Genomic DNA, 24375 nt, shown 5'->3' on the forward strand with positions numbered 1-24375 from the left:
GACTTATTGCACCGGGTACCCATTCACTGCGGGGTGAAACAGGGGCACTATGGAAGTGATTGCATCAATACAGGGCGCAAAATGAATGAGAAAATGTATTGCAGATGCAGAAATCCAAGAAGCGTTTGTGCTGTTTGACAAAAATGCTGATGGGAGGGTCACATGTGCCGAATTGAACGTGGTGATGAGGTCATTAGGACAGAATCCGACAGCTACAGAGCTGCTGGACATGATAAAGGATGTGGACCGTGCCGGTGAGGGAGTAATCAATATAAGGGTAATGCTATTTTTGAGGGCATTATCATTTGCAGAAGCCCGAGGTCTTCCATTATAAGACCGAGGGCTTCTGCAAATGATAATGCCCTCAAAAATAGCATTACCGTTATTATTGCTAAAATACATGGAATTTGTGTTGAAAAGAAAAAGGAAACAATGAAGGAATTTGACTGTAAGTTTACTCACAACCAACTTCTGACGGGGTTGACTTCCCGAATGCGATTACGTCGTCGAACAATTCAAGTGACGTCACAACAGAAAGTGACGATATTCGACCTTGGCCTTTGACAATACCATAGCCTACAACATGTCAAACTATGTCAGTGTTCGGTTTTGGTCCATCAACCGCCTTAATAGTGCAATTGTTAAGGTTAGCAACAACAAGAAAGCCAACATTACCGCTATATAAAGCGGGAATTCGGGTTGCTTTGACTTGTTTGACCCAGAATATCTGCCAGTCGAAAGCCAATTAATGCCGAATGAACCGTAAGCCCACACACCCGCTATGACGTCACTTGACAACGGAACTGATAGTGGCCCGTCGTTAAGGTTGAGCGGTCCAATATTATTTGCAGCTGCCCGCAAATTTCTGATAATGGGAGGGCCGTTTCATGATAATTCCATGTATGTTAGCTATAATGCAGAATGACGTCACACCATCAGCAATGGCAGAATATGATTGTTGACGTCATTGGTCAACGTCATTGGCTAGTTGTATTGACATATGTTATCTCTTCGAGGAAACTCAAAAGTACTAAGAAATAAGCTGTTTGATACATAAAATATTATATAATATGAATATTTACAACGCGCTTTTCCAGGCCTGATATCCTGCTCACAGTGCACAAGTCGGGTAATTAGCTGAGAACTAAGAGTAGGCTTGTTTAAAGAAGTGAGCTCTCAGGAGAGATGTGAATGTCTGGTAGTCGGGACTGGATCGGATTCTTTGGCAGCAGCGTAGGAGACTGACTGACTGACTGAGTATGGTTTTACGCCGTTTTTAGCAATATTCCAGCAATATCACTGCGGGGGACACAAGAAATGGGCTTCACAAATTGTACCCATGTGGGGAATCGAACCCGGGCCTTCGGCATGACGAGCGAACGCTTTCACCACTAGGCTACCCCACTGCGCCCCCCCCCCCCCGGAGAAGGCACGGTGTCCATATTTAGCTTGTTTGACTTTGGATAACAAGAAGGCGCTGATTCTCTAATCTCAGAGATGTAGATGGTACATAAGACTGAAGAAAATTTTAGAACTTTAATATCGTTTGCTCATAGCTCGGCCTATACATTGTAATTGAGTTTTTTTATTCTTATACTGTGATACGGAGGTTCTCTGATACATGTGGAGGAAAAAAGCATATGATTGTATTTTCGAGACAAAGTAATGATAACTGTTTTATCATTAATATTTCCATCACGTCTGTTGTGTTGATATCCGCCATGTTGGTGGTCAAGCGGAAGTAGTTCGACAGTGTTGGGTACGTGCTCAGTGAAGTGGTCATCTATTCAGACGCATTTTTCAATCCAAATTGATTATGTCTAATTTTATTGATTTTCCAATCAAATTCGAGTCTTTCACGTAGTCATGGCAATAACATAAGTATCACATTCTCTTCTGTGTCATACCAATTTCAGGAAACTCACGGATAAATACTTTCAGGATCATCCTCAATATTTTCAGGCAAAGGTTTCCTAGATTTTTCGGATTTTCTCAACATGTTCAAGAGTAAGAACGCCGAGGATATGTTCGAAGTCGCGATGATCGAAGCGTTCCGAGTTTTTGATACAGACGGCGACGGGTACATTGGGAGACGTGACCTGAAGAACGTTATGAAGGATCTTGGCGAAAATCTGACAGACGAGGAAGCAGATGAAATGATCCGGGAAAGTGACTACAATGGCGACGGGCAGTTAGATCTTAATGGTACGTATTTTCAGAGCGAGCGTGCGTATTACACTATCTGAAAGGCTTGGTGTTATGTTTCTATTTCAAATATACTCATGCCAATAATGGTTGTCACCCCTTCAATTTTTTTAATTGGAGGGTGGGGGTGTGAGGTGTGTGAGGGGTTGGGGTGGGGAGGGGGTGACAACCATTATTGGCATGAGTATATGTTCAACAAAGTTTCTGTCGTACATTTTAGAAACACTTTTGCTGAGTATCATCAACATTCACTATTCAAGTTGTTTGGTGAGTGAGTATGGTTTTACGCCGCTTTTATTAATATCAGAGCGGTGTACATCATACATTGTGCCCCTGCAGAGAATCGGACACGGGTCCTCGGCGTGATTAGCGAACGCTTTAACTGACTGACTGACTGAGTTTGGTTTTATGCCGCTTTCAGCAATATTCCAGCAACATCACGGCGGGGGACACCAGAAATGGGCTTCACACATTGTGCCCATGTTGGGAATCGAACCCGGGTCTTCGGCGTGACGAGCCAACGCTTTAACCACTACCGACTACCAGACATTCAAATCTCTCCTGACCCGGGTTCGAATCCCCACATGGGTATCATGTGTGAAGCCCATTTCTGGTGTCCCCCGCCGTGATATTGCTGGAATATTGCTAAAAGCGGCGTAAAACCAAACTCAGTCAGTCAGTCTTTCTCTCTCTCTCTCTCTCTCTCTCTCTCTCTCTCTCTCTCTCTCTCTCCTCTCTCTCTCCCTCTGTCTCTCTCTCTCTCCTCTCTCTCTCTCCCTCCCTCTCTCTGTCTCTCTCTCTCTCTCTCTCTCTCTCTCTCTCTCTCTCTCTCTCTCTCTCTCTCTCTCTCTCTTACACATAGCACGTACGTATACCGCCTTAGAAACATTGTTAGTGTTCAACACGGCATTCGCGAGTTTTCCAAGTATATGACAGCACAACGTTAAACATCTGGAACAACGGCTGTGGGGCAGCCTAGGGTTTAAAGCGCCGAAGATCCGGGTTCGAATCCCCACAGGTGTGCACTGCGTGAAGCGTTTTAAGGTTTCTTCCGTCGTTATATTACTTCTTTGAGTGGCATTTAGAAGCTGGCATGATGAAGAGGAGAAGCAATTGTTATGGATCGACATGTTCTTTCTTGCAATAGATGTGACCTCTCAGTGAAAATGCTATCACATGCTTGATATCGGAGTTAGCATCTACGCCGAAACGTCGCATCCATTGGAATAAAGAACTTGTCTCTCAATAAAAAGTGTTCCCCATCGTCGTGATATTGCTGGAATATAGCGGCGAAAAACATGACTCGATCACTCACTAATATCTGAAAGAGACAAACACGAGGTTAATATTACGAACACCAGCCATCGCTGTGACTTCCCTGTCACAGACTCTGACCACTCGCGAAATCAAATCATTGGATTCCAAAATAAGTACAGAGACAATTGAAAGAGAGTTGTGTTTTCTCTAGGCGTAGTATTGAACTCACCGCACCTTGAACAAAATCCTTCACACACATTTTCCTGATCAGAGGTCATGGCTGGCCAAATCGTAGAAGCATGACAAATCATGCTGTTGAGTTGCCTCCCTTTGTGTGCCAGAAACCTACGAAAATAGGTTTCATTGTTAACATTTACTAGAACCATACTCGCTGGTTTTCACACAAAAGTATGTTTAAGTTTTCCAAGTATATGACAGCACAACGTTAAACATCTGGAACAACGGCTGTGGGGCAGCCTAGGGTTTAAAGCGCCGAAGATCCGGGTTCGAATCCCCACAGGTGTGCACTGCGTGAAGCGTTTTAAGGTTTCTTCCGTCGTTATATTACTTCTTTGAGTGGCATTTAGAAGCTGGCATGATGAAGAGGAGAAGCAATTGTTATGGATCGACATGTTCTTTCTTGCAATAGATGTGACCTCTCAGTGAAAATGCTATCACATGCTTGATATCGGAGTTAGCATCTACGCCGAAACGTCGCATCCATTGGAATAAAGAACTTGTCTCTCAATAAAAAGTGTTCCCCATCGTCGTGATATTGCTGGAATATAGCGGCGAAAACATGACTCGATCACTCACTAATATCTGAAAGAGACAAACACGAGGTTAATATTACGAACACCAGCCATCGCTGTGACTTCCCTGTCACAGACTCTGACCACTCGCGAAATCAAATCATTGGATTCCAAAATAAGTACAGAGACAATTGAAAGAGAGTTGTGTTTTCTCTAGGCGTAGTATTGAACTCACCGCACCTTGAACAAAATCCTTCACACACATTTTCCTGATCAGAGGTCATGGCTGGCCAAATCGTAGAAGCATGCCACAAATCATGCTGTTGAGTTGCCTCCCTTTTGTGTGCCAGAAACCTACGAAAATAGGTTTCATTGTTAACATTTACTAGAACCATACTCGCTGGTTTTCACACAAAAGTATGTTTAGTTCGGGCGTTCATTACACACGTTCATTACACACGGCGTGATGTTGCGTGATGTTGCTGAAATCATTTTCAAAGTGGCTACAGGCCAAACTCACTCACCCACCAAATATGGTGAGGTGAGGTGAAATGGCGTTCAACGTCGTACTTAAGAATATTTCGCTCATATGACGACGTGCATGCGTGTGTATGTGTGGCTGCTTGTACTGGCCCAGACTTAAGCTGGTTTTATAGTGCTAGCCAACTAAGATACCATGCCGCAGTGAAGCATGAATACCCCACGCAGTCACACCATACTGACTCCGAGCCGACCAGTCCTTGTTGTACCCATTAATGCCGAGCGCCAAGCAGGGACCAACAAGTACCATATTTTAACGTATTTTGGTATGACGCGGCTGGGGATCGAACCCGCGACCTTCCGCTCTCCGGGCGGACGCTCTAACCACTTCACCACGGAGGCGGTTGATAGAGTGAGTAAGTGAGTGAGTGAGTGAGTAAGTGAGTAAGTGAGTGGGTGTGTAAGTGACCGAATGAGACTCAAACAACAACTCAGTTTTTTTATTTATTCTAAAAGAATCTTCTCTGAATTAAATAACGTTTCTATAGAGAAAACAATATGTACAGTGTTTATGTATAATTTAAGAATATAATTATTCATGAAATGAAACATGACTTTGCAGGATCACAAAGCTGAGTTGTATCAGTTCACGGGGATATCTGAGGCAATGATTCTACATTATCTGAATACTGCTTTATAACGAGAGTATAACACGAGTGCCATACATAGTTTACAAACGAATGTCAGAACTCAACACATAAACAATTTTGACATTCAGTAATTCTGAGTCGTAACTCCAGCAGAATCAACACCCTAATGTAATTTAATACGAAATCACCAACCAGCTACCACTTATGATAGATAACCGCGCCGGATGAATAGTTGATGTGATCCCCACCTCAGACCTGACCTCAGATGACGTAATGATTTTGTGACGTCATAGACATTGGATGACGTCATATTATATTTTTCTTCTTACAGTCACGTCATATGGCTTCAATTGACCAATCACATTTAAAAACGGTAAATGCAAATATCGGAGGGATCTTATCATTCATTCTCATGGGTAAGAGTCTTATATTATTCACATTTCATTAATGAATTAAATCATCTCGTCCACAACTGATACTTTCAATATTGAAACCAGCAATGTCTGCTTCCGCCTATCAAAGGCATACGTGAAATCACCATATATTTTCACGCTACCCACCCAATCCTCATCGAGGTCTTTTCAAAGTGTTCCTTCACAGATTATAGATAACAAACAGTTGTGTCTTGAATATATATGTCCAAAAATAAAGAAACCTGTGTATACAATAAACGTGTCTACATAGCAGCATTATGCCTCAAGAAAACAACAGCGAGTTTTACCTCACATGACAAATGCGACGAACACCCTACCATGGAGCCGAAGGGCGACAAAAGAAAATGAACATGTCGAATGACATTAAATATCTTCAGTCCTAGATGTCATACATCATCTTACATTTAGAGTATTGGGTGTCAATCACCACATTTCATTCAGAATAGCAGATGTCAATCACCACATTTCATTCAGAATAGCCAATGTCAATCACCACATTTCATTCAGAATAGCCAATGTCAATCACCACATTTCATTCAGAATATGTCAATCACCACATTTCATTCAGAATAGCCAATGTCAATCAACACATTTCATTCAGAATAGTAGATGTCGATCAACGCATTCCATTCAGAATAGCAGATGTCGATCAACGCATTTCATTCACAATAGCAAATGTCAATCAACACATTCCATTTTGAATAGCAGATGTCGATCAACACATTCCATTCAGAATAGATCATGCCGATCAACATATTCTATTCAGAAATCGAAATGTCTTCAATTCAGGAAAGTTGATGTCATTCATCATCTTCATTTCAGGAAAGTTGGTGTCTTTCAACATCTTCAATTCGTGAGAGTTGATGACATTAAACATCTTCAATTCGTGAGAGTTGAAGGCATTAAACATCTTCAATTCGTGAGAGTTGATGACATTAAACATCTTCAATTCGTGAGAGTTGATGACATTAAACATCTTCAATTCGTGAGAGTTGATGACATTAAACATCTTCAATTCGTGAGAGTTGATGACATTAAACATCTTCAATTCGTGAGATCTGATTACACTTCCCATTCAGAATATCGTTATTATGCAGTACCATCGATGTGAAGTAAAAAGATTACCCCCACGTTCTTTCGCCAGCAACATATGGATATTTGCAATTCTGGAAACTGAATGATATTTAGATACAATAAATCTAACACAAAACTTAGAAAGTTTACCCAAATGCAAATTTGCTTCATTGTCCACGGTAGCAATGAAGACATACAAGATAAATGCTTGCCAAATCTGAATCTGGTGACTGGAGAAACTCAAATGACGTAGATCTGAACACACGAAACGCTTCCCTTAGGAATGAACACAAGTATTTGGCAGTTACAGTTAATACAACGAAAATCAACAAACGCAAATTGCAAAACAGTACAACTGTCTACAATGAAAACTACAAAACGAAAACCCAAATCAAATAAATACTGCAAACAACATAATCAAACACAACTACTAAAATAAGAATGCTAAAACAAAAGAGGATTGTTCTATTCTGAAAAAGACCCACAGAAAAGCAATAACAGAAACGAGCAAAACAGAGATCTCCGTATAAGACAGCCATTTTGAAAAATAGTTCTCACGTGTATACTCTTTGTCGTACGAGCTGTGACATCAACGGGGCGACATTATTGCTTGGTCGAAGCATACAATCAACCACGTCATTTATAAAACATTACATCATACTTGTTGAACCTTACAAACAATGACGTCACGATGACGTCATAACTCGCTGGTCGAGCCGTGCAACCACTGACGTCAAAATTAAAATATTAATTATCCAAAATTTAAAGGAGGCATTATCCAGTCATTGTGGTATTTTAAAACAAGAACCTTTCTCATCGACCGATACAATTTAATGAGAGCAACTTGTGTAACACCGGCTAACAATAGGTCACATTATGACCGGGATTCATGGAAGGCACAGTATAAGTTGTTCACTGGTCATGACGGGTACATTAACTCCTTGGCCCGAGGGACCAGTGAACGACGTAAATATCTTACCGAACACTTCAGTGTTAATTTTAAACTGTTTGAAGCACAGGTATCGGATCATAACAATGAGTACCAGAGTTAGGCAATTAGCCAATACTTGAATGTAGATTTTCAGATGACATCGAATCAAGCAGACAAGAAACACAAATTTAGAGTTGTCTCCCTTCCATCGATTTACATTCGTAAAACATCGGTAAATTCCATACATTATACGTGACTCAATTATTCGAGATAAAAAAGTACTAACACGAAGTACCAAATGAATTGCCACAATTCGGCATTCCCACCGGGTAACATAGAAATGTTACTCGTTTGTAAGCGGTGTACACTGAAAATAATAGAAGAGCGCTCAGCCAATCAGAAAACGACATTTATGTGTGAGGTATGATAATAAATATTAACAGCCTTCAGCAAAGACGTGCAGACATCGGCCATTTTTGACATATATACTGAGAGAAACAAATAAAGGATCACAGGGAAGTTCTGTGTTCAGGAAATCAGGAAAGTGTGTTCCTGTAATATTTTACAGTATTCATCACCAGCTTTGAATAGCGCTCTGGGAGGAAATCTGAGAATAAATAAAAGAACACTGCCATGAAGTGGTGTTCCCTTATTTATTTTCCTCAGTATATATGTAATGAAAGTATTTGTTCGTTGAACGCATGGAGAGCCAGCTGTAAACTGTTTGAATATGAGTGTCGCGTACGTCCATGCCAACTGTCGTGACATAGTCTGCTCTGTCTAATCAGACGTCTGTTACCGGTGGACGGACACATTCTCGAGATCGGACGTTATGTCTTCAAGACTCTTACGGAGCCTCGGGGAAGACTGTTGGCTGTAAGCGTCGATGAATGTGAAGGATTTCTTGGACGGTGAACATGGGGGACTGTCAGAATTTCTGAAAACAATAATAAGAATAAAGTGATGATGATGATGATGATGATGATGATGATAACTGAATTTATGTGTGTTTTTTGTAGAAAGATTGTGAAAAGAGCAAACTACATACCTATCGTTTTTGTTAGTTGCCAGTTATAGTCTGTGTGCAGTGAAAACGTACCGATGAATTTCACTTTAAACAAAAATGTAAATGAAATAAAGTGAAATTAAGATCGCAAATCCTCATAATGTTACCTTGCCAATTGAACAATAAAGTTTCAGAATTTTATTCAACTTAGGATAAAAGTTGTTTAACAAACGATCATTGTTTCACATCGCTATTATTGGATTGTATTACAAGGGGGTATACACATTAAATGAAACCCCGAGAACAAGAAGGATTGGTTTCTACGGTGGTATAAGTTAACATTCATCACGTACCGCACGAGCATTTGTTTCACTGTTCCAACTTCTGGACTTACCCCCTTGTAATACAAACTAATAATAGTGCTTTGAAACTATGATAGTTTGTTAAACAACTTTTATTGTAAGTTAAATAAAATTCTGAGATTTAAATGTTCAATTGGCAAGGTAAAATTATGAGGATTCGCAATCTTAATTTCACTTTATTTCATTTACTCCTTTGTTTAAAATGAAATTCATCGGTACGTTTTCACTGCAAACAGGATATAGTGACAGTTTGTACCGAGTGAGTGAGTGAGTTTAGTTTTACGCTGCACTCAGCAATATTCCAGCTATATGGAGGCGGTCTGTAATTAATCGAGTCTGGACCAGACAATCCAGTGATCAACAACATAAGCATTGATCTACACAATTGAGATACGATGACACGGTCAACCAAGTCAGCGAGCCTGACCACCCGATCCCGTTAGTCGCCTCTTACGACAAGCATGGGTTACTGAAGGCCAAATCTAACCCGGACCTTCACCAGTAACCTGGTTCCCCAACGACCTGCTCCACATCACAAACGCAAGCTCCATGATTTTGAGCTTTTAACCAACACGAAGCTGACATGTTAAGATGTAAGAAATTCTAGTACATTTTGGGGTTTGGGGGAGGGGGTGCGGCGTTGAGTCTGATCCGGGATTCGAACCCATACTCTCAGAGTGCGGCAACTAATTGCTAGCGCACAGAGTCAGTGATCTAACCACTCAGGCATTCTCCGCCGGTGACTAGGTGCCTCGATCTGACCTATGCAAATATGATCGTTGTACCAATACGTCAGCAACATGGCGGCGGGGAAAACGGGAGAAAAAGAACCGTGCAAACAACCCCCCCCAAAAAAACAAACAAAAAACAAACAAACAAAAAAACACCTTTCTCAAAAAGCTGTATCCGCCTTTGTATCTTTTACCTGCCAGTTAACCCGTGAAGGTCCGGGTTAGAATACTGAACTTCAGTAACCCATGCTTGTGGTAAGAGGTGACTAACGGGATCGGGTGGTCAGACTCGATGACACATGTCATCGGTTCCCAATAGCGCAGATCGATGCTCATGCTGTTGATCACTGGGTTGTCTGTGGTGCAGACTCGATTATTTACAGACCGCCGCCATACAGCTGGAATATTGCGGGGTCAAACTAAACTCACTCACTCATTTACCTGTCAGTTAACTATGAATACTTACATGTGTTGAAATATTCTTCGCGGTGAGATATCTCCGGCTGACGACAGTGACAGGTTCCTTTGTCGGGATGGGGTGGGGCATCTGCCGGTGAAGGAAAACACCCGGTCCCTCTTGGTGGGGGTACAGGGGGACCTTGTGATGTGGGTGGGACTAGACAGTGGTGATGACGTCATCAGGACTGGGGTGGAGGCACTACGACAGTGATTCACCGGGGTTGGCGGCATTGACGGGATGTTCTCCAGGCCGTCGGCGCTCTTGGTGATCCTCTTTGATGGAGATAGCTGAGGAGGAATGTCAGGGTTAATTTGGTGTAGCGTTACATTTCATTTGTCCATATTTGGCTGATACATTGCGTGATGCGAAAATACAATCCGATGGATACAATAAGATACAATGAATACAAGACGGAAGTCAATACTACGGGACTATACAGTATGATAGACGTAATATGACACGATGAAAAATACGACAGTAAGATACAATAGACACAGTATGGTACGACAGACACACTGTGACAGAATACACGCTCTGCGATAAATGTGACTCGATGCAAAAGACCCACTGAAACAGACCCATTACGATTACGACACACTTCACCCTACGATACAATAGAAATACCACGGTAGAGTAGACACACCACGATACAATAATCACACTACGCTCTACGATACAATAGAAACACCATGGTAGAGTAGACACACCACGATACAATAATCACACTACACTCTACGATACAATAGAAACACCATGGTAGAGTAGACACACCACGATACAACGATCGCACTACGCTAATCACACTACGAAAACACCTGGTACGATACACGATACAAATCACACTACATACAATAGAAACACCATGGTAGAGTAGACACACCACGATACAATAATCACACTACACTCTACGATACAATAGAAACACCATGGTAGAGTAGACACACCACGATACAATAATCACACTACGCTCTACGATACAATAGAAACACCATGGTAGAGTAGACACACCACGATACAATAATCACACTACGCTCTACGATACAATAGAAACACCATGGTAGAGTAGACACACCACGATACAATAATCACACTACGCTCTACGATACAATAGAAACACCATGGTAGAGTAGACACACCACGATACAATAATCACACTACACTCTACGATACAATAGAAACACCATGGTAGAGTAGACACACCACGATACAATAATCACACTACACTCTACGATACAATAGAAACACCATGGTAGAGTAGACACACCACGATACAATAATCACACTACGCTCTAAGATACAATAGAAACACCACGATACAATAATCACACTACGCTCTACGATACAATAGAAACACCATGGTAGAGTAGACACACCACGATACAATAATCACACTACACTCTACGATACAATAGAAACACCACGATACAATAATCACACTACGCTCTACGATACAATAGAAACACCATGGTAGAGTAGACACACCACGATACAATAATCACACTACACTCTACGATACAATAGAAACACCATGGTAGAGTAGACACACCACGATACAATAATCACACTACGCTCTACGATACAATAGAAACACCATGGTAGAGTAGACACACCACGATACAATAATCACACTACGCTCTACGATACAATAGAAACACCATGGTAGAGTAGACACACCACGATACAATAATCACACTACGCTCTACAATAGATACAGTAGACACACCACGATACAATAATCACACTACGCAGCTCTAGAAACACCACGATACAATAATCACACTACGCTCTACGATACAATAGAAACACCATGGTAGAGTAGACACCACGATACATAATCACATACACTCTACGATACACACTACACCTCGATACAATAATCACACTACGCTCTACGATACAATAGAAACACCATGGTAGAGTGGACGCACCACGATACAATAATCACACTACACTCTACGATACAATAGAAACACCATGGTAGAGTAGACACACCACGATACAATAATCACACTACGCTCTACGATACAATAGAAACACCACGATACAATAATCACACTAGGCTCTACGATACAATAGAAACACCATGGTAGAGTAGACACACCACGATACAATAATCACACTACGCTCTACGATACAATAGAAACACCACGATACAATAATCACACTACGCTCTACGATACAATAGAAACACCATGGTAGAGTAGACACACCACGATACAATAATCACACTACACTCTACGATACAATAGAAACACCATGGTAGAGTAGACACCACGATACAATAATCACACTACGCTCTACGATACAATAGAAACACCATGGTAGAGTAGACACACCACGATACAATAATCACACTACGCTCTACGATACAATAGAAACACCATGGTAGAGTAGACACACCACGATACAATAATCACACTACGCTCTACGATACAATAGAAACACCACGATACAATAATCACACTCACGGCTCAACGATCACAATAGAAACACCATGGTAGAGTAGACACACCACGATACAATAATCACACTACACGGCTCTACGATACAATAGAAACTGCCAATGGTAGAGTAGACACACCCACGATACAATAATCACACTACACTCTACGATGCAATAGAAACACCATGGTAGAAATTAGACGCACCACGATACAATAATCACACTACGCTCTACGATACAATAGAAACACCATGGTAGAGTAGACACCACGATACAATAATCACACACTCTACGATACAATAGAAACACCACGATGCAATAGACACACCACGACGCTCTAATACAATGGAAACACCATGGTAGAATAGAAACACCACGATACAATAATCACACTACGCTCTACGATACAATAGAAACACCATGGTAGAGTAGACACACCACGATACAATAATCACACTACACTCTACGATACAATAGAAACACCATGGTAGAGTAGACACACCACGATACAATAATCACACTACGCTCTACGATACAATAGAAACACCATGGTAGAGTAGACACACCACGATACAATAATCACACTACACTCTACGATACAATAGAAACACCATGGTAGAGTAGACACACCACGATACAATAATCACACTACACTCTACGATACAATAGAAACACCACGATACAATAATCACACTACGCTCTACGATACAATAGAAACACCATGGTAAGAGTAGACGCACCACGATACAATAATCACTACACTCTACGATACAATAGAAACACCATGGTAGATACACACGATACAATAATCACACTACGCACGATACAATAGAAACACCATGGTACGATACAATAGAAACAGTGGTGGAGTAGACACACCACGATACAATAATCACACTACAATAGAAACACCCCTAGAGATACACTGATACAATAAAACACCACGATACAATAGAAACACCATGGTGCAGATAGACACACCACGATACAATAATCACACTACGGCTCTACGATACAATACACCATGGTAGAGTAGACACACCACGATACAATAATCACACTACACTCTACGATACAATAGAAACACCATGGTAGAGTAGACACACCCACGATACAATAATCACTACTCTACGATCAATGAAACACCACGATACAATAATCACGCTACACTCTACGATACAATAGAAACACCATGGTAGAGTAGACACACCACGATACAATAATCACACTACGCTCTGATACAATACAATAGAAACACCACCGTACGAATAGACACCACGCACGATACAATAATCACACTACGCACTAGATGCGCACCACGATACAATAATCACACTACGCTCTATGATTACAATAGAAACACCACCGTAGAATAGACACACCACGATACAATAATCACACTACACTCTACGATACAATAGAAACACCGCGGTAGAATAGACACACCACGATACAATAATCACACTACGCTCTACGATACAATAGAAACACCACGGTAGAGTAGACACACCACGATACAATAATCACACTACACTCTACGATACAATAGAAACACCATGGTAGAATAGACACACTTCGATACAATAATCACCCTACCTTCTACGATAAAACAGAATCTCTACGATACAATAGAAACGCCACCGTAGAATAGACACACCACGATACAATAATCACACTACGCCCTGCGATACAATAGAAACACCACGGTAGAATAGGCACACTTCGATACAATAATCACACTACGATACAATTATCACCCTACCTTCTACGATAAAACAGAAGCTCAACCATACAATAGAAACACCATGGTAGAATAGACACAATTCGATACAATAATCACACTACGATACAATTATCACCCTACCTTCTACGATAAAACAGAAGCTCAGCCATACAATAGAAACACCGCGGTAGAGTAGACACACCACGATACAATAATCACACTACACTCTACGATACAATAGAGACACCACGATAGAATAGACACACTTCGATACAATAATCACACTACACTCTACGCTACAATAGAAACACCACGGTAGACTGGACACACTTCGATACAATAATCACACTACACTCTTCGATACAATAGAGACACCACGATAGAATAGACACACTTCGATACAATAATCACACTACACTCTACGATACAATAGAGACACCACGATAGAATATACACACTTCGATACAATAATCACACAACACTCTACGATACAATAGAAATACCATGGTAGAGTAGACACACCACGATGCAATAATCACACTACTCTCTACGATACAATAGAAACACCATGGTAGAATAGAAACACTTCGATACAATAATCACCCTACACTCTACGATACAATAGAAACACCATGGTAGAGTAGACACACTTCGATACAATAATCACACTACACTCTACGATACAATAGAAACACTATGGTAGAGTAGACACACCACGATACAATAATCACACTACGTTCTCTACGATACAATGAGAAACACCACGGTAGAAGTAGACGCACCACGATACAATAATCACACTACACTCTACGATACAATAGAAACACCATGGTAGAGTAGACAGACCACCGATACAATAATCACACTACACTCCTTACGATACAATAGAAACACCACCCGCGATACAATAATCACACTCGGCTCACGATACAATAGAAACATCATGGTAAAGTAGACACACCACGATACAATAATCAAACTACGCTCTACGATACAATAGAAACACCATGGTAGAGTAGACACACCACGATACAATAATCACACTACTCTCTACGATACAATAGAAACACCACGATACAATAATCACACTACACTCTACGATACAATAGAAACACCATGGTAGAATAACACTTCGATACAATAATCACACTACACTCTACGATACAATAGAAACACCATGGTAGAGTAGACACACTTCGATACAATAATCACACTACACTCTACGATACAATAGAAACACTATGGTAGAGTAGACACACCACGATACTATAATCAAACTACACTCTACGATACAATAGAAACACCACCGTAGAATAGACACACTTCGATACAATAATCACCCTACGATACAATAATCACCCTACCTTCTATGATAAAACAGAATCTCTACGAGACAATAGAAACACCACGGTAAAATAGACACACTTTGATACAATAATCACACGACGATACAAGAATCACCCTACCTTCTACGATAAAACAGAATCTCTACGATACAATAGAAACACCACCGTAGAATAGACACACTTCGATACAATAATCACACTACTTTCTACGATACAATAGAGACACTACGATAGAATGGACACACTTCGATACAATAATCACAGTACACTCTACGATACAATAGAAACACCATGGTAGAACAGACACACTCCGATACAATAATCACACTACGATACAATAATCACCCTACCTTCTACAAAAAACCAGAATCTCTACGATACAATAGAAACACCACGGTAGAATAGACACACTTCGATACAATAATCTCACTACACGCTACGATATGAGTTCTGGAATTACCATTGCAGGTGTCCGAGGTGTCCGAGCAGGTGTCTTTCTTTGGCACGTGACGTCACGGAGAGGTTCCTCTGAGGGAAGAGATGTGACATGTAACCAGGACGGACGCACTGGAGACTGATGATGACAAAGTACCGAAGGGACGCAACTCTTAACAGCGACTGGACAACCCTACATTTTTATAGTTACTGAATTAGACAAATACATTTAACTGACTATTTCAGGTCGTCATTCATTTGACAATTACTTGAATACCTATCTACATATCCTAGACGACCCGTCAAGACCCGGGTCAGAATTGGTCTTCAGCAACCCATGCCTGTCGTGAAGGGGACTAACGGGATTGGGTGGCTGAAGTGGTTTTCACAAGTCATCGTATCACAGTTGTTCGATGCTCATGCTTTTGATCACTGGGTTGTCTGGTCTAGACTCGATTATTTACAGACCGCCGTCATATAGCTGGAATATTGCTGTGTGCGGCGTAAAACAACAAACATACAGACAACAACTTTCAGAAGAAAAATAACTGCTATTTACCTAAGCGTCGCCTGCATCTTTCAAAGTCTTCCTCTGATATAGACACAGACAGCAAAATAAAATTTCCAAACTCCTTTTTTAACCTTTCGGTTACAAAACTTTGGCACAACAGTCGTTTCAGCTCGCCAGTTTTATAATGTTCTCGCAAAGTCTCGAGCGAAGCGAGAGTTGTACACTGCATTGCTATCACAACGCTTCCGGTGTAAATGTCCGTGACCTTCCTGTGTCGTCCACACAAATCTTTCACAGCTTTAGCCGTTTCCAGGGCGTTCATCAACGTGGCGTTTATTTCTGTAATTTCTCTTTCAAAACGTTCGTGACTTTCTCGACTCGGGTCATCTCTCCGGATTTTGTTGAAGGCTGTTTTGGCACTTTTCAACATGGCCGCTTCAACCTTTTCACAAATGCAGGGGCTTGTGGTTTTCTTCATCTGAAGCTTCTCCGACAGTTCCTGAACATTTTGAGCGATGTCCTGGCATTTAATTTTGATGTCGATCTGTTGACCTGTAATTAAAAAAATGAAGATTATTGCAGTCCTAATGCGCCCTGGTTATGATTCATATTTTGTTTAGCAACGAGCCCTGGCCAGTTGGTTTGAAGTAATTAAAGTCTGACACTGCACACTCGTTGAACTTTAGTATCATAAGAAGCTTGGGCCAAACTTGATATATTGATATTTCACTGACTGACTGACTCGCTCCCCTATCAGGCCCAATGACGCCATATTACTGCCCCGGGATTTGCTTTACGTATTCCCTTACATCACCTCAACTCTTACTGCCCGGGATTTGCACGCACGTATTCCCTCACACGCACGCACCTCAACTCTTCCGAACACTGCACACACACACACACACACACACACACACACACACACACACACACACACACACACACACACACACACACACACACACACACACACACACACACACACACACACACACACACACACACACACACACACACACACACAAAAAAGAACAAACTGCTTTGATCCTAGTGTTACATTGTGGGGAAGCCGAGTGGATAAAACGTTCGCTCATCACGCCAAAGACCCTGGTTCGATTCCCCTTATACAATATGTGCAGCCCAATTCTGTAGTCCCTACCCCCCACAAACAGAATTTGGTAGATAACTGCTAAAAGCTGTGTAACACTCTACTCTACAACACACACACACTCAGGGGCTTGTAACGCTGAAAACTGCCATCAAGGTATATACTGTCACTGACGGGGTCTTAGTACTATATAAAAGGAAAGGGATGTAACGAGGTCAACACACCAAGTCTGTTTCAGGGCGGATTCAACAATGCTCACTGTATTTATCCCATTTAAAGTATGCACACATTTCAAGCCAATAGATTTCCCTACAAAATGAGACATACAGCACAAAAATCGAAGCAGTACTTTGGGAGCTAGGGTCTGCGGAAGCTCGAAAATCGTGATTTCTCGATTCCGATCTAAAATCCCTGCTCAGATTTTGTAGCGGTAACTCACCCATTTTCTTGTTTATTTCACAGTATACACAAACGACATGCACCCAAACATGTTGAACTGATGGCACGTGTCAGCGCGCTAGTCGCCATTCTTTCGGAGACACTTACATCTCACTGTCATAATGAGTTTACGTACATTTATTCACCTCAAACAGAATTGTGTCGTGCCTGTTCGCCATTGACGACCTTGGCCTTAACCTGCCCCGCACTGAAAAGAGTCAGCGATTTGATAGGACATATTTTATTTTTAGCCAATGAGCTCCCTTGTCTTTGAGTCCCCCCACCTTGATATTGCTGTAGTATTGCTAATGGCTGCATAAACCCATACCCACTCACTCGTTGAAGTGTTTTTCTCTGCATCGAAATGATTGGTTTTAAAATACATTTTTACAGTTCTATTTCATTTTGAGAAGTACCAACCCTCGCGTTCTCAATTCGTGAGAACCAGCTGCATGTATCGCACTTCCAGGGTCGACTGCAGGCAGTGTTTACAACTCACAAAATTCCAAGCCAGACAGCCGGACTGGTAACTTTAAAAAATTACCAGTCCGGATACAAAGTTGCCTGTCCGGTTTTCAACAATGAAAACAAAAATCAGTTTTCTTAATACTTTACTGTTTGCACGCATCGCAATGAACAACATAGCACTAACAGGCAATGCACCGAGTTTAGGTAAACTGAAAGTACAACTGTTGTGATTGGTTATTGTAAAATGAACTCTCCAATCGTAAATAGTTTTACATAATTTTCATAATACCTTAAACACCCCAAACTGACGAAAAAGAAAACCTGTCTGATATTATGAAATACAGGGGTAAACACATCTACCAGACCACCCGACAGGTTACTTTTGAAATTTGACCGTCCGAGATGAAGATAGACCGTTCCGGACGGTCGGGCAGGCCGGAACACTGCTGCAGGCATTGTTCGCTGGATATGAACCGGGCACTCTCTCACTCACCGAGACTCAAACATTACCAGGATCATCTTCACCACTAACGATAGCTTTGAATGCTGGTATATCGAGTTCAGATAACTATAGCTACAGTGAATGAATCTTGTTTAACGCCGCAGCGGTTGTTAAATACTGGATAACCAGTGACACCGCTCCATTGAAGTGAGGTGAGGTGAGGTGAAATTGGGTTTATCGTCGTGCTTGAGAATATTTCGCTCATATGACGATGTGCATGCTTGTGTATGTGTATGTGAGGCTGCTTGTACTAGCCCAGACTGAAGCTGGTTTTATAGTGCTAGCCCACTGAGATACCATGCCGCAGTGAAGCATGAATATCCCACTCAGACATATTATACTGACTCCGAGCCGACCAGTCCTTGTTGTACCCATTAATGCCGAGCGCCAAGCAGGGACCAACAAGTACCATATTTTAACGTCTTTTGGTATGACGCGGTCGGGGATCGAACCCGCGACCTTCCGCTCTCCGGGCGGACGCTCTAACCACTACACCACGGAGGCGGTTTCCATTGAAGTGAGTGAGTGAGTGAGTGAGTATGGTTTTAAGCCGCCTTTGACAATATTCCAGCAATATCACCGCGAGGGACACCAGAAATGAGCTTCACGTTTTGAACCCAGGTGGGGAATCGAACCCGGGTCTTTGGCGTGACGAGCAAACGCTTTAACTACTTGGCTACACCACCGTAAACAGGAGCATGGGCACCCACCTTTCTGATGTTTCTTCTCCGGGGACAATCTTCCCTGCACCATCGATACATTTCTGCAAGTATCTCGAGAACAGGAAATCGATTGCCGGCGTGGCTGTACGTAAACCATCTCATTACCATCCTCTGATGTCGCCGGACGTGACGTCACTGATTCAGAACGAGGCTCGTGAGGCACAACATAGATGTCGTAATTGTCGTTTGAACCAACCAGCTGGCCTCGTTGTGAGATGTGGGGCGTGTAGGAGTCACGTATATCCGAGGGACTACGGTATGTCGGTCCTCTACTGTAACCTGAGGAGTTGTAGAGTGACAATTACAACAACAAAACATTCAGACCAACATGAAAACGCATTCAAGACTTTATAACGCAATTTAAAGCAGATCCTGACTGTACTAAGGGGCGCAACTATATGTAGATATATTCAATAGTGAGTGAGTTTAATTTTACGCAATCCAGTGATCAACAGCAGGAGCATCGATCTACGCAACTGGGATACGATGACATGTGTCAACAAAGTCAGCAAGCCTGACCACCCGATCCCCTTCGTCGCCTCTAATGACAAGCATGGGTTGCTGAAAACCACTTCTAACCCGGATCTTCACGGATGATTATTCAGTACAAAGCACGGAGTAAAAACAAGGCTTACATGGTTCCGATGTTCCGAATAGCTGTCGGCACGCTCCCTGTCTGCCTGCGTCCTGGTACAGGCTCTGCGTTTGAAACAAATTAGGAAACATAATTACATTGTCACATATATATCAGGCGTAAATTGGGCTACCACCACGACTACTACTACTACTACTACCACCACCACCACCACTACTACTACTACCACTGCTGCTGCTACTACTATTTCTACTACTGCTGCTGCTACTACTACTTCTACTATTACTACTACTACTACCACCACCACCACCACCACCACTACTACTACTGCTGTTGCTGCTACTACTCCTGCTACTACAAGACCGTATGGAATTGGAGGATAACTCAATAAGGGCTTCCAGGAAAACAGGTCTGTATAGTCTCCCCAAGTCGAAATATTTGTTCCGTTTGTTGCACATCAACTTTCTGCTGCTGCTGCTACAACTACCACCTCTACTACTACTACTACTACTACTACTGCTGCTGCTGCTACTACTACTACTACCACTACTACTACTGCTGCTGCTATTACCACTACTACTGCTGCTACTACTACTTCTACAACTACTACTACAGACCATTTTAACTGCTGTTGCTACTGCTACTGCTACTGCTACTACTACTACTACTACTACTACAACTACAAACCATTTAAACTACTATTGCTGCTGCTACTACTACTACTACTACTATTACTACCACTACTACAAACCATTTAAACTACTATTGCTGCTGCTACAGCTACCACTACATGCCATTTATACTACTGCTGCTACAAATACTACTACTACAACGACTACAACGATTAGTTCATCCACATAACGTGAAATACCCCAAATTGACCTACCCACTCTACCGGTCGTTCTGCCGGGAAGGCTGCCTCGCCATGGCAGCCGTAGTACCCGTTGACGTTTTCCTTGGTGGCGTATTGTCGTTGTAAATGGTGCATCCCAACAGGACCTTCCGGTTTGGAGACTGACCGGGAATATTTGTCTTTTTCCATTTGTTCCAGCTCGCTCTTGCTTGGGGAGTATTCGATGTTGCTCTGACTCCTGACTGTTGGCGTTCGTTTGAGGGTCGAGTTGGTCACTTGCCTGACCTCACTGCCCCTTTGCAGCTGTTGGAGCTGACCAACTGGAGGGTCACTTCGGACATAGGGGTTCCTCCAGTGATACTTCTCCGGAGAACATTGTCCTGGGACAACTCTTTGGTACTTGGAATATTCTCTTGGCACCATTGGTGGACCCGCGTATAGCTCTCGTGATGGTGGATAGAGTCGGTCGGGGATTCTTTGGTCGTTCGGGTGCCACTGAGGATGTTCCAGAAGCCGTTCTTCGGAGCATCGTGTAGCTCTGGGAAGATACACCTGGCGATCCTCTTCAGGGTACAGTCGTAGATGTGTCTCCCTGGCTTCAGAAACATCGGGGAATTGGAAGATTGGGGGTTGTTCGTTACGCCGCGGGGGGTTAGACCAAGGCTGCTGGACTTCGGAATGGACTAATGGGGACATCGCGGGGCGGGCCACGCCGCTGTCAGTCTTGACTCTTTTTGGTGACATTTGACCTCTGTCCTCATCTATGGCGAAGGTGAAGGTCTTATGGGCAGACTCCGGCTGGGGTGTTTTGGGTGCGGTGTAGGCGTGCCTAGGTGACTGGGGTGGATTGTCATACCTTGTTGCCATGGAAACATTCGGGGCCGAACTGTCTTCTGACAACTGGCGTTTATATTTCGGCTTCGGTGGATCTTGGAGCGGGAATTCTTCCCTTTGTTCTGTGAAAAAAAAAAAATCTGAATAACAGGGATCAGCGTCCGGCAAACTAAGCGGGGATTATTACCCCCAAGAGTCGATTACCTCATCCGAACTGACATATGGAGAAACTTTTTAACAAGGTAGACTCCAATACCTCGAGATGATTTTAGCCTGCTTGTGCTCGACATTATGGAAAGAAAACAAGGACTGTGGCTCCGATTCAGCATGTAGTCCAATGCCGTTATGTCGAACATTTAAGTGTGTCGAACTTCCGGCTGTTCGAAGTAAAGGCTTGACACTTTCAATAGTCATTTTTTTCGGTTGAGTCGAACTTTGGATAACTCGAAGTATTTCCGTGAACAGCAATATTTAGTGCACTTACACAGTAGTCGAGTATCATGCTCATCGTTGTATAACACCCATCCACGTTACTTGAGGTAAACGTTTTGAAATTCACGCAGTGTTATTACCGTCCGTGGGGGCGGTGGAGTAGCCTAGTGGTTACAGCTTGACTCGTCACGCTGAAGACCCGGGTCGATTCCCCACATGGGTACAATGTATCAGGCCATTTCTGGTGTCCCCCGCCGTGAAATTGCTAAAATCAGTGTTAAACCTTACTCACTGACTCACGCACTGACTCACTGACTCGCTCACTCTCTCTCTTACTCACTCACTCTCTCTCTTACTCACTCACTTACCGTCCGTATGTTCTGCCACCACTTTGGTCACCTTCTCCAGCATCATCTGGCGGGATTCTGGCGTCATGCTGTCAGAGATTGGTATCTCCAGCATCTGTGACCTTGACCCTAAACTGGATGAGGGTTCAGAGGGCAGCCATGGTTGTGTGTGCACATACAGAGGTCTGGTTGCCGCTGGGTGGTGACTGAACTGGGGCCAGCTGTCTCGATATGTTGACTCTCTGTGTCCCTGGAGCAGGGAGACATGTATTGGTAATATGATTGTTTTTAGTTAACGTTACAAATAGAGTTAGACAAAGGAGATGTCAAGTTGATAGCCTTTGGCTTGTTTATGTCATTCTTGGTTTGTTTGTTGTTTTACGCCGCACTCAGCAATATTCCAGCTATATGACGGCGGTCTGTAAATAATCGAGTCCGGACCAGACAATCCAGTGATCAACAGCATGAGCATCGATCTATGCAGTTGGGATACGATTCCTTCTTGGTACAGCGTACGTGTCACCCTTAACGCTAAGGAACGTCGAGGGCGAGAGTAACGTGGAGGGTAAGTTTGGTTAGTGATGTCTGCATAGGCGACTTTGTTCGAAATATGCATCTGGTAACTTATCAGTGAATGGGTACCCGGTAGGAGTAGATATGACTAGTAATGTTTTAGCGTCTCCGAGTTGGGTTGTATATTCCCCAGGGAGCTGAGAGTGTAAATTGAGATCGGTGAGTGTCAAGTTCCTTTAGCTTTCATCCGAAATTACTCAAAAGTATAGTGCAAAGGGAACCCATTCTATTACGCACAAATATATATACCACTCACGTGTCATATCTGACGCTCAATATTCAGGAATAAAGCAAGGACAGGACGGCTCGGATTTACATAAACACACGTGTGTGTGCGCAAGCACGAACCCCCATCCACACCCACACTCGAAGGCACATACGCACGCATGCTCACACTTTCAAGCATGTTAAAACACACAGGAAACCCTCCAACGCTTTTGTTGTTAATGATGATGATGATGATGGTGATGGTAACGTGGACGGATTGGGGCGTTTGAAACGACAACACATTGTTGAAATATATACACATTTATTCATGATGATGATATTGATGATGATGATGATGATGATGATGATGATGATGATGATGATGATGATGATGATAATAATAATAATAATAATAAGTGTTCTTGTATAGCGCACAAATCAAACTGCAAGGCAATTTCTCTAGGCGCTAAAGTTTTTTCCCTCGTTCACTGGATGT

At 42.4% G+C, this 24375-nt stretch overlaps 2 protein-coding genes across 6 annotated transcripts in view; one reads left to right on the top strand and one right to left on the bottom strand.

Moving 5' to 3' along the window:
- Positions 1-85: 85 nt before the first annotated feature.
- On the top strand, positions 86-6635 carry LOC124286207 (neo-calmodulin-like). The gene is made up of 3 exons (XM_046722552.1): positions 86-254; positions 1963-2205; positions 6601-6635. Exons 1-3 carry the CDS (start codon positions 86-88, stop codon positions 6633-6635), a joined length of 447 nt encoding a protein of 148 aa, XP_046578508.1.
- LOC124286227 overlaps positions 5186-24375 on the bottom strand; it is a 66043-nt gene continuing 46853 nt past the window's right edge. For 4 of the 5 annotated variants that reach the window (XM_046722568.1, XM_046722570.1, XM_046722566.1 and 1 more), the window contains 8 exons: positions 23121-23349; positions 21520-22442; positions 20674-20740; positions 20027-20317; positions 16849-17352; positions 16315-16382; positions 10349-10629; positions 5186-8720 (listed from right to left, as the gene is read on the bottom strand). In XM_046722568.1, coding sequence (XP_046578524.1) covers positions 8579-8720; positions 10349-10629; positions 16315-16382; positions 16849-17352; positions 20027-20317; positions 20674-20740; positions 21520-22442; positions 23121-23349 — 2505 coding nt within the window. In that variant the 3' untranslated portion in view covers positions 5186-8578. The remainder of the gene's footprint in view (positions 8721-10348; positions 10630-16314; positions 16383-16848; positions 17353-20026; positions 20318-20673; positions 20741-21519; positions 22443-23120; positions 23350-24375) is intronic. The other variant, XM_046722567.1, reaches the window with a different exon arrangement.

This window comes from Haliotis rubra, unplaced genomic scaffold, assembly GCF_003918875.1.
Source record: "Haliotis rubra isolate DU_JTF1 unplaced genomic scaffold, ASM391887v1 Scf379, whole genome shotgun sequence".
Lineage (NCBI taxonomy): Eukaryota > Metazoa > Mollusca > Gastropoda > Lepetellida > Haliotidae > Haliotis > Haliotis rubra.